Here is a 12,272-nt window from a genome sequence, read left to right as displayed (position 1 = left end):
ATTATTTACTGATTTACGTCATAGCTGAATAGCGTCTGCTGATATTATTTCACGGACCTGAGAAATAATAAAAAATAACAAATACAGCAAATGTTTCAGTTTTGTGAACAAATTGTGTGTGTTCAGTACGGAATAAATAATTAGTGTGAGAATAAGCATTTCATATCTAGTCGAGTGAAGAAAAAAAAAGCACCGACCGTAAATGGTCTCGCGTTATTGTGCAAAATGGAAGCAAGAACATTCAAGAAGCCCCACTTGAACTTTAATATTTAACTGTTTCTTTTCTAACAGCCATCTCCGATTTTGTGCCATAATTGTTTAACACATTAGTAGTTTTGAACGAATACGATTGTAGACTTGTCAGATCCACAACTGATGTGGCAGTCCAATCAAAATACTCTAAAGCACTGTCCATCCAAAGTGGTCGAAACTTTTTTAGGCATGATACGTTTCTGGTACACACTGCATCGCTGCTGCCCGTCGAAGTGTTACTCCGTCACTACCGCGAACAAAACGCTAACGGTAGGCGTCTGTTCATAGCTATTTTCACTGCACTAGCCTGCAGCGGATAATATTGCTTTGACCGTGAGTCAGACCATTACCGAGGTTGACCTCATCCACCAAAATATGCGATCCAGTTATGCACTTTACCTGAGTTTACTGAATAAATACACACGAACAGCTTCTGCATGTCAACGAACTTAATCAGCTGAAGGAGCTTAATTTCAGAGACAGCAGTCAGGTTTTCTTGTACTAGTAAAAGTCAGTCAATTCTGTATATTGGAAAGGAGCGTTTTTTGGGACAGACGAGGGAGTCTCGCATTGACGTCCTGGGTAAGGTCCTAGACTAGATCCTAGTGGAGAGGGTTCACTGTTGCCTTCCTTCGGCCTGTTGTGAAGTGTCAGAAGTGAATCCGTGACCTGTGACGATTTCTTATGAAGTGTAGTGGCCTTACGGATGAAAAACGGAGAAGGTGAAACCTGATGATTACACGTAGACTGCTTCTGCCAAAGAGCACCAAAAGTGGCGGCAGTGCTTAACGACCCAGTGCGAGGGATGGATCAACGTCATCGACGTTACCTGCTCTCACTTCATGAGTCAACATGGGAATTTAACTCAATACATTAGTACAGAGTCTGGTTATCAAGGCCTTTACATTGCCACGTATTCTTCGCTTGCTGGTCAAATACTGGTACTGGCACTGAAAATTTCGTGTTGGATTCTTCGGTCGGTGTTCGTTTGATAATTTTGTGACGCTTCACCAGTACGATAACTGGCGTTGCCAAAGATTCTCCTTCCATTGATATTGGCTGACCAGCGATGGAAGGCGAAGCTTTGACAATGCCAGCCATCGTACTGGCGGAACGTCAGAAAATTATCAAACGAACACCGACCGAAGAATCCAAGGCATAAGCCATTAGGCAGTTTGTCAACATGTGGCCACGAAAGTCTTAACGATTTTGTACTGAACATTTCTACTCACCACCAACATTAAATCAAGAAATAGTTACAAATCTGTTGGTCATGAACTTTAGCCCTCATGTTCTTCCTTTGCCTGGCAACTATTAGTACAAATTTCCATTGCCTTGGGGAACATTATTGTGCCTTTCAGCATTTACGTGAAGAAGCATTGTCTCTACTCCAGTTCTAGTTAGGCTCTAGCACTCAATAATTCTGTCATGCTATGAAATAATGTAAGCTGTTAATCATAAAAAATAATGCGTCGAAGAATTACGTTTTTGTTGAATTTTTCGCCTTGTTATCTATGAGACTGGTCTGAAAATTTCTTGGCCTCGCTCATAGATCGCAGCACTAGGAACATGATTATTTTCCCCACAAGTTTGTGTAATTTTCAACAATTTTTCTGTCCAATAGTTGGCTGTATGCAGCTGTCTGAACAAGGTGCAGTGCATGCATTCTCGTAAACAGAGAAAAATCGAGTATCGTATAGTGAAAAAACTATTATCATTTTTTTTAAAAAGATGTCAATCGAAATTCTTTCGAGGTTAACAAATGTGGTGACTGTTCTTCAATTTCCGCTATGAAGAAACGGACTGCCGAATTTAAATGGGGTCGTGGGAGTGACACAGATGATGTGCGACAAGGATGTCCAAAAAGCGCAACCACATCAGAAACCGTCGAGAAAGTGTACTGTAAAATCTTGCAAGGTCGACGTACGAAGGTACATAATGTTACCAAGATTGTAGGTATTTCAAAAGAACGTGTCGGTTATATTTGGCATAAAGAATTAATCATGAGAAAGGTTTGTGCACAATGGGTGTCGCACTTGCTCATGGAGGATCAGAATCGAATTCACACGACAATATACGAACGATGTCTGGCGTCTTTTCGTAAAAACAAATGTGATTTTCTTCTTTAGTATATCATAATGGATGAAACATGGATTCACTCCTACTCACCAGAATCGAAACAAGAATCGTAACAGTGGACAGAAGCACGTTCCTCAGCTCCAAAATAGGCGAAGGCGATGTAATCATCGGACGTGAAAGGAATTCCGTTAATTGGTTATCTTCAAAAAGCAAAAATAAAACTGAGGAATATTCTTCTGACCTTCTGGCGGATAAGGATCCAAAACTCTAGAAACAAATCTGCTCTGCAGAAGAAAAAAAGTGGGGCATCCAGCCAAGAAGCCAATCAATGCAGCTGTAGAGTATTTTGCTGCACTTCCGCAGGAACACTACAGAGGTGGAATAATGTCACTGAAACGCTGCTCGTTGAAGTTAATTAACGATATAGGAGGTTATGTTGAAATACAAAAGGTTTTGAAAACATTAATTCTCGTTTTGAAAAGCAAAAGTTTTCGTACTACCTCCATACTATCAATATGACACGCTTTCGAAGTGAATTATACGCTTGTCTCTGCACCTCTGTCAAACCAAGAGACCTACAAAATTAATAGATTTCGCTAGTGGCGCGGCAAGAAAACGCTGCAGCGAATGTGCTTCTACGAATATGCATGTAGGGTAATGCACGCACTGTGAATGCAAATTGCTCCTCACTGCACGCGGAACGACGTGACGATGCGGGTCCTCTATCACAGCACAGGCAGCACCGCCAGCTGCTTGTGCTTAGACGCTGTAATGTACACCGTATAACGGCCTACTGGTTACCTCTGTGCGTGCAAGACTGCGGAACAGTGATGGGCTTACAGCTAACAATTTCGTTTAAATGTTTGATGTCCAGCTGCTGATGCGATCTCAGGCTACTCTGTATGCTGAATGGGCGGCGGATGGCGTCACGTCGCCAAGCATGAATGCCTGTATTTAGGTAGACATGTACTGGTCGCAGAATATAACGCGTTGTGTGCTGCACGAAGCACTGCCAGGAGAAGCAACCCCTTTGGGAGTGTAACCAAAACAGATGCGGGTGGAGAGTCTGATTCTAGGGGTCACAATTTGTTCATGACTTCGGATGATTATCAAAATGTACTCTATCATCGTCATCCCTGTTTTGTTATCATTATATACACTGAGGTGACAAAAGTCATGGGACAGCGATAAGCACATATACAGATGGCGGTAGTATCGCTTACACTAAGTATAAAAGGGTAATGCGTTAGCGGAGCTGTCATTTGTACTCAAGTAACTCGTATGAAAAGGTGTCCGACATGATAGTGGACGCACGACGTGAATCAACAGACTTTGAACGCGAAATCGTAGTTTGAGTTAGACGCATGGGACATTTCCTTTCGGAAGTCGCTAGGAAATTCAGTATTTCGAGATCCACAGTGTTAAAGAGTGTGTCGAGAACACCAAATTTCAGACATGACCCCTCAACCGTGTACAACGAAGTGGCCGACGGCCTTCAGTTAACGATCGGGAGCAGCGGCGTTTGCGTCGAGTTGTCAGTACTAACAGACAATCAACACTGTGTGAAATATCCGCAGAAATCAATGTTGGGCGTACGACGGACGTATCTGCTAGGATAGTGCGGCGAGCCGGCCGGAGTGGCCGAGCGGTTCTAGGCGCTACAGTCTGGAACCGCGCGACCGCTACGGTCGCAGGTTCGACTCCTGCCTAGGGCTTGGATGTGTGTGATGTCCTTGGGTTAGTTAGGTTTAAGTAGTTCTAAGTTCTAGGGGCTGATGACCTCAGATGTTGAGTCCCATAGTGCTCAGAGCCATTTGAACCATTTGATAGTGCGGCGAAATGTGGCGTTAATGGGCCAGACAGCGGTCGATCAACGCGAGGACCTTTGCTAACAGCACGACATCGCTTACAGCGTTTCTCCTGGGCTTGTGACCATATCGGTTAGACACTATACGAATGGAAAATCGTGGCCTCCTCAGATCGCTCCCGGTTTCAGTTGGTAAGAGCTGACGCTAGAGTTCGGGTGTAGCGCAGACACCACAAAGGCATAGACCTAAGTTGTCAACAAGGCACTGTGCAAACTGTTGGTGGCTCCATAATGGTGTGGGCTGTGTTTACATGGAATGGTCTGCTTCCTCTGATAAAGTGAACCGATCATTGACTGGAAATGGTTATGTTTGGCTACTTGGAGATCGTTTGCAGCCATTCACGGACTCATGTTCCCAAGCAACGATGGAACTTGGTGGATGACAATGCATCATGCCACCGCGCCACAATTGTTCGCGACTGGTTTGAAGAACATTCTGGACAGTTAGCCCGACGTGAATCCACATTAAAAATTAATGGAACATAATCGAGAGGCCAGTTAGTGTACAAAATCCTGCACCGGCAACACTTTCGTGTTATTATGGACGGATATACAGACAGCATGGCTCAGTATTTCTGCAGGGGACTTCCAACGACTTGGTGGGTCCATGCCACGTCGAGATGCTGCACAACGCCGAACAAAAGATGCTCCGACACGGTATTAAGAGGTATCCCATGACTTTTGTCATCTCAGTGTAGGTTATTTTCATTGCAGATCATTCATATCAAGTTACTGCCCTTCCATCTCCCCCCCCCCCCCCCCGCCCGCCTGGTAGCACATATAACTTGCCGTCACCACGTTTTTAGCTTTCCACATATAGCTGAACATTCAATAATAATAATAACATTAATAACAATAAAATGATTCAGCATGTTAATATTCGTATGTACACTTTAAACGACAAACTGAAGTGGCGTCTTGTTACTCTTTACAGATTTTGGAAACTCCGTCACTATAAATTTCAATGTCCCAGTGGATATTCTTTAAACCAGTGAAACGTTCTTCCATGTTTGCCCTATGGCAAGTCTTGATGAAATGAAGGGTTTAGAATGTATCTTCTGCTGTTACTATATCAGCTGATCGTGTGGTTAGAATTTTTAGAACAATTTTGCGCAAGGACACAGTTCACTGCCGGATATGTCGATTATCTCAAGCAGAAATTAAGGAACTTTAAAACCAGCCTTGATGTGAAGCTTCCATCTGGCCACCAGTAAAAAGGAGACGACAGCAGCATCCCAGGAGTTGCTTGTATATCTCCGTCTCTTCGCGCACAGTTATGTCTTCTTCGCCAAAAGAAGTACGTAGCATATGAAAAAAAGCCTTAAATCGAAAAAGAAATTATTTGCGTCTGAACCCTGTCGAGCCGTATCGCATACTAACGGCAGCAACTGAAGGTATCCTTTGTCAAATAAAGTTTGTAATTTTCTATAATTTCATTGCCAGTTTCGAAGCCCTTAGTTTTCATGCTGACTTATCCTTCGAGAATTGGCTGAAAATTTAGAAATTAATGTGTGGAAAAATACAAATATTTGTAAAAACTGTTCTTTGCGGAAGGGGTGCGTAGTCATCATCCTCTAGTCATCACTCGCCCCGATCTTGTGCAATTCTTGCTACCATGACTTTCACGCATCTTCCTTCTTTATCGATTCTGCTTCTGAGATACACAATTCGTTCACTTCTACGAGAGACTCTCTTAAAATTAAATGCCAAGCTTCCACACACACAATTACCTCAATTTACTTAATGTGATATTACAGTCATATGCTAACACTCATTCCATTTCAATAAGCCGCTGCCTCAATTCCGGTTCACTTTCGGCGACCACTGCTACGTCATCAGCGAACCTTCTCATGTTGATTTTTCTGTCCGTGACAAACAATTTCTACATCGAGTCGGTGTTTTACATCCCTCATTGACTCTCCCAGATAAAAATAACATATCAGTGTAGACAATGACCAACCCCACATCCCACTTTTCCTGGTGTTGACTTCTTGTATCGCCCCCTCAATGCTGATTACCCTAATCTGTTTCCCAAAAATGGAGTATGATGATTTCCGCAACCTGTTTCATATAAACTGACTGGGTTACTCTTCTACCCGTGTAGTTGGTTCCTCACCGCCTAATAATGGAAAACATTTTATTCCGTTCCACATTGTCAAAAGCCTTTTCTAAATCTAGGAACGCAATGCATGTTTCCTAAATGCGCCGTCTATTATTCACTGTAGTGCTAAAATTGCTTCTCGGCTTCTCTAGTATCCCTTCTTCTCAAAAAGTTAAACTGTTCCTTTCCTAACATACTTTCTTCCCGTGCCATTCTTGGATAAGGTAATAACTTCAACACTTCGCCACTTGTAATTGTTTCAAATCTGCTTATTTAATTCAACAGCATCAATTATGGATAAAATTCACTATTGCGAATATTTTTATGTGCATTATACCAGACTGATTGTGTTGTAATTATCACTTTCATCCGTTCTTGCTTTCTTCAGAAGCATAAAAATGAGGCTACATTGCTTTTTCAAAAATTGGCGGAACTTCATCAGATACATGAAATACATTCACGAGTTTGGTTAGTTCTTGGTCCTTTGACTTGCTGGCCGTGAAGCAATTTCCTACACAAGGTGCAAGTGTGCTCCGCCCCACTTGAAGGATGGAAAAGAGGAGTTCAGCGCAAGTGCGTAACGAAGATCTGGGATAGAGGGGAGACAACTCATTCTAATTTCTCGGTGAAAGGCTAAATAATTTTTGACATTTCACGAAAAATGGTTCTAGGTTACACTTCCTAATGCCCATTACATCTTATGGCCTTCTTCAAACTGATAGTGAACTGATACTTCTGCCCTTGGGACGGGACACAAGGATCATAATTCTTTTTTTCTAAGACTCGCGATACGCCATTGGTCTACTATTTTGTTGGCGTCCAGACCATTAGAGGCGGCACACGAGCTCGAGTAGAAAGTTACTTCGAAATACAAACACAATGTGTGGATTTAGCTCGCAGGTAACGTTGCAAGGACAAAATCACCACATAAGATTACTTTGTAAAATTTGCTAACTTCAGTCTACTGTAGTTTGTTGAGCCTGTCAGTTTTGAGATACATTTTTTCGGTACCCTCTAGTCAGTGACCAAGCTGCTGCACATCAATGCAGTGTCAGCTGTAACCTGAAATGAAAGTGTTGCGAAAAACGGAGCGGAGCGTTTAAGCAGACGTGTGGCTGTCGCCAGGTGTTGGTGGGCGTGGTCTTCCTGGTGATCGGAGGCCTCAACATCAACAAGGAGAGGGACAGGCGCGCCGCGGACGTCCTCAACGACATCAGCCTTGTGCTCGTCTTCATCGTCAGCGTCATCAACGTCATCATCTCCGGTTTCGGCATGGAGGACTCTTCCCAGTTGTTCGCCGAGGGGATGGTCTAGCGCTGAAGTAAGAAATACGCGTGCTACGCGATGCCTGACGACAGTATCTGGAACACGTGCACGCTTTTAATGCATCGCTTTGAACGGAGCTCACTGATGCTGCACGGGCGTCCGTGCTGCTTGTGATTCATGTTAAGGCGCGTGGCAGAGGCTGTATGTCTACATATCTGATACATCATCCAGAGGGTGTAGGAAGACTACGAAAAGTCATCTTCACTAGGACGTCGCCAACAGAACAATGAGGCACATTCCGTATTGCCACCAAGCTGAGTAATGAATAGAAGGATGCAGTAATAATCACAGCTAACGCTCTTTCAAAATAACTTTTTTTGCGAAAAGAGATAAAACCTTCTGCTCCACTAGTTCCGAGGATACCTTTGAGTTTACGAGAAGAGAATTTTTCATCTAGAAAGGATAGCGATCTCTTGCGAAACCTGGACTCTGAAGGACAATCTTTTCTTTCCATGAGTCGCAAAAATCGCCCTTCCCTCTCCACCGTCAATTCCACTCCTGAAGGAATGCGATTCCCAGATACTAAGACAAGTGCATGGGAGGAGGGGTTGACGGAAGATTTGTTAATCAGGAGAGCAGAGGCATTTCCCAAGGATCTGACCCGTTACAAAGATAAATTCAGCATAGTTTACGAATGGAAAAGCAAGACTGATCGTTTTGAGCAGACAGTAGTGTCGAATCTGCGATTAAAATAACGACGAATACGAAGAACTAATTGGTTCTAGTAAACAGAAAAGGAGTTTCTAGAAGCTTGAAGAGCTTTATATCAGCATAGTTTACGAATGGAAAAGTAAGACTGATCGTTTTGAACAGGAAGTAGTGCCGAATCTATGGTTAAAATAATGATGAATACGATGAACTAGTTGGTTCTAGTAAACACAAAAAGAGTTTCTAGAAGCTTGAAGAGCTTTATTTGGCACTCCAGGTCGTGAAGCATTCACTTACTAAGAAGCTACATATACAGTATCAAACAGTAAGACAGGAGAGACGCACTTACCTAAAACCGCAAATAGTAGCATTCAGGTAACTCTTAGCGTCAAATGAGAACAGAGATATTAACCAATGAGTATCAGAGGGCTTCGAGTATAAACTTGCCACACTCAATTCTCTTGGTGAAGAATTATTGTGCTAAGCGATGGTTGCACTCAGAAGCGAAAGCAAAAGGATTATTTCCTTATCTGTATCGTCAGCATTGTTCCGTGGCGATAGGACTCGCATTGTGTTTCAACGTCCGCCGATTGTTTCCATCCAGTGCATCTTCAAGATGTATGCCTGTGATACCGGTACTCGCATTTTTATCGAGTTCATCCATCCATCATTTCTTTGGTCATTTCATGGTATTCACCCATTCGCACTGAGCTGTTATGCGAACTTGATCACTGTGCTCTGTGCTGCTCTATGTACTCGTACACGCCCACACCATCTTAGGCGGTAGTCTCGCATTTTTTTCCATTGTTGGTTTCACATTTAACTGCTGTTTGATGGTGCTTTTAAATGTCAAAGTCATTCCTCGATTCATGCAAAAATACATGGGAAGCTGCCTGTCGCATGCAATGTAAAAAACTCACTATAAAAATGTAACATTTCTCCCGTTCCTGATACAAATGTTAACCATATGACGTAATAGATTGCAATCAGATTGCCTCCAGACCATGATAGGAAAATGCCAGCATTTAATCGAATGTTGACGTATAATTATTACAAGAAACATTCGTAATGTGTAAGCAAGGTTTGAATTACATTAGGTCAATCGATCTGACCTGGGACCTTGACAGAAGACTATCTAATAATGTACGAAGAAATGGATGTCAGATGAGTTACATATATCACATAACGTATAACATTCGACTACTGAGGAACCAAACATTCTGGAGCTATAAGGCTTTTCAGGTTTAACAACTCAAATATCACAATCGAAAAAACATTTGTTGTGAACTGGAATCGGATTAAATACTTGAAAAATATTTTTGCTTTTTGCTCCAGGAATTCATAAATGTTATCAGACTTTATCCTATGTAAGGTAAACCGTAAAGCGCGCTGTACAATAGCGCTCATTCATATTTGACGGTGTTACTTTATTACAGCTTAAATCACAAGACTTTTCTAGGTAGCAAATTTCAGCGAGTACAGGGTGCATACGACTGTTGGTGCTGTCTGTGGCATTTCTCCCTTCCCAGAGATTTAAGTTAGTGTTGTGCAGTCACTGTAGTGAATAGGTGTGAATGCCCTTGTGCCCGGCGATATGCATAACTGTGTCCAGGACTAGCACTCAACAAACTAACATCAAAGGAATATTTTTCACGCATGCGCTAGAACTCGAAATCGTCAATCTTTTGTTACCATCCACTCACATTCTCGAGCGTGTCTAAACACGCACCTGCTTTCTACTGTTAGTATTTCGATAAATAATTATCTGCATAAAAAACCTTTACCATTCCCGATGTGTATCTGAAGAGGGCAGTATTTGTGACATATTTCGGCGCTCAGTCCTCCACTTGTCTGTGATAGTAAATAGGTACTTCACGTCTTCCGCAATCCATTGTGCTGACTTGGACTGGATTTTGCGGCGGTGAGTGTCTTAATTAGGTTTATATTATGCAGTAAAAGAGCTTTGTCAAAGATTTTCAGGAAAAGTGGCGAACTGGTGTCCTTTCGTAATACGGGAGTATTATACAGTTTCCTTGGCAAGCACGGGAAAAAGAAGAACTGCAACATTCACAAGATGATTATTTCGTAATACGTTTTACGGACGCCGGAGTATGGCCCTGGATTTTACAAAAGATTTGTCAAATATTTTGACGGCATAATGCCAGCCAGCCTTAATGTTCTGTGGATGCTGTTAGTACTAAAGCACTAGTTTGCTGGTATTTGACGAATTTTGACGGAACAGCTGGTCGCTGAAGCTGCGCCACTGTTCAGATTTGCTGTGTAACTCGCTCACATTGCGTGCGCGTCGGCTTGAGTCAGTCAGGGTAGGGTCGAGCCCCCCGCTGCCGCTCACATCCGGAAGGCACACCGCCGTTCCAAGGCAAACTGGTCGGGCCTGCCCTGTGACTAACTGCAACTTGTCGGATAGTTCCGCCAGCACAGACCGAAGCGCCGTGGCATTGCACCCGCTTCCAGTCTGACTCACAGCCAGTCTTGCAACTGAGTTGGTGGATGTCCTGAGTCATACCTATAGATCATTTTGCAACCCCAGCAGCTAGGTAGGCGTCATGATGCTGGAGTCGTGTTGTTTTGGTGCTGACATCGTTTACGATTGCTTCATTCAGTTCTGCAGTGAGTTTTCCAGCTGCTGTCCTCCTATTTTTGGTCACTTAGCTCTGACATAATGAACTCACAACTACACGGAACACTGTTCTGACCGTGACTGACACTTGCTGGTAATGAGGAGCTTGCACAATCACCATTCATGGTCAAATACAACAGCTCAACCTGCAGGCATGGCTAGTATCTGCATTTATGTTTGAAGAGATTTTGGGATTGCAGCCGGTCATCACTAACTTCACTCCATGATATTTTGACTGGACATTTGCCAGTCATTGAAGAAGTCTTTGAAGGCTCACCTGCAGATGACTGCAGGTGTCCAGTCGAAATATTGTGGAGTGGTGTTTATAATGACTGGCTGCAATCCTCAAAACACGTAAAACATTTAATTCACTAATAAAATTTTAAATTTCATGTCTGCATGTATGTTCAAGCATGCATTTTTTGCAATGTTTCCATTTTTTTGTCCAACCCTTCTATGCTTGCTCACATGAGATTCAACTTAGACAAACAGAATATAAATGACTGTAGGTCCAATGACTAACAACTCGCATAATATTATTAATCAGTCACAGACACCATATTTTTGAAATGGCTTTTATTTACACATTAGATCATTACAACAGAAACTTGACAGCAGCAAAAATACTGGCTTAAGGGGCAGGTAAATTACATATCCTCCTACCTTTTTTGCCTTCTTTTTCCTCCACTGTTGTATTTTACTCCAGTCTTCAGTCGGCAGAAATTGCAAAAATTGGAAGCCTCAGATCCATAGCATGTTTGTTTCAGCAACTGCTTGCCTACTTCTGACGTCCTATAAAGCTGTAGCACCAAGAATTCCATTGTTCAAACATCAGCACTAAGTAGCAGCTGTGTGAACCAAATGCACTGCTACTATAAAGTTCATGAGTAGTGAATTCCTTATGACACTACTTGTACAAAATGACATTATGGTGACAGTCAAAGACTGAGGGCCAGAAGATATGAACCTGAGAACACACAGTAATTCTTAAATTGTCATTTTTTTCCTTAGTCACTTTTTGTGCCCCCAAGATGCCTGTGTCCTCAGTACTGTTGTGATCACAACCAGTCTTGCAACAGCTGCAGCTGAGTTGCTACCATGTAAATACCCTGAGCCATCTCTATACGAGTAGATCATTATTGAAACCTCAGTAGTTATGTGACGTCATGAACAGAACACATTACAATGCTGTGATGATGACATCAGAGTAAGTATATGGCTATTTTCCAAGGGAGCTAATGATAACAATGTAAACCTTAAACAGACACACAACAACATAATTTTCCTGTTAATGTTGCTGCTGTGATCTTCAGTATGTATACAAGTTTGTTGAAGCTCCTCATGCTAACATACTTTCT

The 12,272-nt window shown here is 42.5% G+C and overlaps 1 protein-coding gene across 5 annotated transcripts in view; it reads left to right on the top strand.

Annotated features, from left to right (window-relative positions):
• LOC126475206 (ninjurin-2-like) overlaps window positions 1-12,272 on the top strand; it is a 148,596-nt gene that overhangs the window by 112,326 nt on the left and 23,998 nt on the right. For 2 of the 5 annotated variants that reach the window (XM_050102857.1, XM_050102859.1), the window contains exon 3: window positions 7,425-7,620. The exons of the other annotated variants lie outside the window; for them this stretch is intronic. In XM_050102857.1, coding sequence (XP_049958814.1) covers window positions 7,425-7,613 — 189 coding nt within the window. In that variant the 3' untranslated portion in view covers window positions 7,614-7,620. The remainder of the gene's footprint in view (window positions 1-7,424; window positions 7,621-12,272) is intronic. 5 annotated transcript variants of the gene reach the window in all.

This window comes from Schistocerca serialis, chromosome 4, assembly GCF_023864345.2.
Source record: "Schistocerca serialis cubense isolate TAMUIC-IGC-003099 chromosome 4, iqSchSeri2.2, whole genome shotgun sequence".
NCBI lineage: Eukaryota > Metazoa > Arthropoda > Insecta > Orthoptera > Acrididae > Schistocerca > Schistocerca serialis.
The sequence above is the reverse complement of the archived record's forward strand: the minus strand, read 5'-3'. Positions and strand labels throughout refer to the sequence as shown.